At 37.6% G+C, this 2,072-nt stretch overlaps 1 protein-coding gene across 1 annotated transcript; it reads right to left on the reverse strand.

Moving 5' to 3' along the window:
- Positions 1-378: 378 nt before the first annotated feature.
- Positions 379-1,734, reverse strand: LOC127082204 (uncharacterized). Its single transcript, XM_051022442.1, has 3 exons — positions 1,328-1,734; positions 929-1,180; positions 379-841 (listed from the first exon to the last, which is right to left on the reverse strand). Exons 1-3 carry the CDS (start codon positions 1,682-1,684, stop codon positions 545-547), a joined length of 906 nt encoding a protein of 301 aa, XP_050878399.1. The 5' UTR covers positions 1,685-1,734; the 3' UTR covers positions 379-544.
- Positions 1,735-2,072: the final 338 nt, after the last annotated feature.

Here is a 2,072-nt window from a genome sequence, read left to right on the forward strand (position 1 = left end):
TTGATCCCTGCAAATTAGAGTATTTTTTAATTTATTCTCTGATTTTTCTTTTTAAAATAGTCCCTAAATGTTAAAATTATTTTAATTTTAATTAATCATTAAATAAAAATCTGCAGAAAAATTCGAAGAAAAATCGGCAAGAAATAAATTTTAATTTTAAGGACTAAATCCTATGACTATTTAAAGGACCAAAACGGCACCAAAACTTAAGCCTATTTCATTTTATAGGAACCAAATAACTATTTAAACACCAGTTTGAATTGAGTGGCATTTAGATTTTGGAATTGTTATCTTTGATCCGATCTATTCTATGAGTACACACTCAAGAGCCTTAAAAGCAAAAGAACCATTATCATCTCTACTTATCCAAACAATCCAAAGCTTTTAATCTCTATAATCGTTATTATTGATTGATTTGTTCATGTTGTAATTAGGATTAGAAATTCTCTTATCACTGTTTACAACATTCATCACCTCCTTAACATCTACATACATGTACTGTATATAAAAAGACAAGATGACAACAAATTACACACAGAACTTATCATGATTTAGCCAAACCAATAAGAACATCCTTATAAGGAGTAGGAATTGGTTTATGCATATCAACTTTTGTCTCTTCAGGCAATTGACGGTTAATTATTATAGGTTGATGCTGCTCCAAAATCAGTGGAACCGTTCCTTCTCTTGCATTTACCAGCCTCTCTTGTGCCCCACCTCGCAGTTTCTCCAATCTTATTCCATTCATTTGTTGCATTTTGAACACTTTCACCAAGTTTGTCAATCCACCAATAAAGAACATTAAGCTTCCAAACATTCCTAGCCAAATCCATGTCCCACCCTATATCCATAATCATGAAACATGCATTACTTCACTAATCTCTAACTAATCTCAAGTCAGTGTAGATATATAGAGAGTAGTACTTACAAGCAAGTAGATGCCATGGTGAATCTCTTTATATTGTTCATGATAATTAAGAATTGCACCAAGCATGAATGATAAACTCCCCATCAAAAAAGGGACATACACAAACTGCTGCAAGATTTGAACATGACCATCTGCTCTCTCGTAAATTTGACACGAATTATGAATAGATCCTACCACCCATAATACAGGTCCAGCAACTAGCATGTTCACTGCATGCTTTTCCATTTTCAGAAAAACATATCCGTTTTCTTCCTGTCACACACATATCATTATCATCAACAACAAAAAATAACCAACACTAGTCCAGACACCGACAATCACACGTCAATAATCACATGTGTCTGTGTAGATATATTCCAATATAAGAAATAGGCTAGGGCTTTTCAACTCATGTTATACCTGAATGAAAATGAGAAGAACTCCAAGAAAGAGAAGAAATGTTCCGATGATCTGAACAAAGGGAGTGGCGAATTCAACGAAGAAGAGTTGAAGATCAAAGGACATTAAAGCTAATCGGAAATCAATGCCAGCGAAGTGTGCGATTATATCGTGAAGATTAGCAGCGAAAATAATGGTGAGGGCGGTGAGAAGAAGAACGAGACCGGAACGTGCTTCGGGAGAAAGCTGGGCTAGGAAGCCGGAGCAAAGAATAACGGTGGCAAAGAGATAAAGGCCTGCGTTAATGTATTCGTAGCGGTTTCTGGTGAGGCCTGGTCCGTATGTACGAAATTCTCTTGCTGAAGCTAGCTTCACCATTGTCTGAAAAGGAAACTGTGATGGTTTGGTAGTTGTGGGAGAGACATTGAGAAAGAGAGAGAAGAGAGAAAGGTTTGAAATTTGGTTTGGATACGTGGCGAGTTGCATGGAGTTGGGTTGGTTGGTGTTGAGAGTGTAATGTGGCACGTGGCGTGATCAGATGTTATGATGCCGACTGTTGCGTGAGAGTGGAGAGCCTTGTCAACGATAGGGTGCTAGAGAGTTTGGGTTGGGCGGGTTACGAATGATTCAGTAAGAGGGCTGATCAGTTGCTTGGTGGGCCTACGTTTTTTTGAAAGACACGAGGAGCAATGGCTCAATGAATAAAACAAGGGGTTGCTATTCCCACCCTAGTGGTGAAGAGTCCCCTTTATGAAATCCGAAAATA

This window comes from Lathyrus oleraceus, chromosome 5 (assembly GCF_024323335.1).
Source record: "Lathyrus oleraceus cultivar Zhongwan6 chromosome 5, CAAS_Psat_ZW6_1.0, whole genome shotgun sequence".
Classification (NCBI taxonomy): Eukaryota; Viridiplantae; Streptophyta; class Magnoliopsida; order Fabales; family Fabaceae; genus Lathyrus; species Lathyrus oleraceus.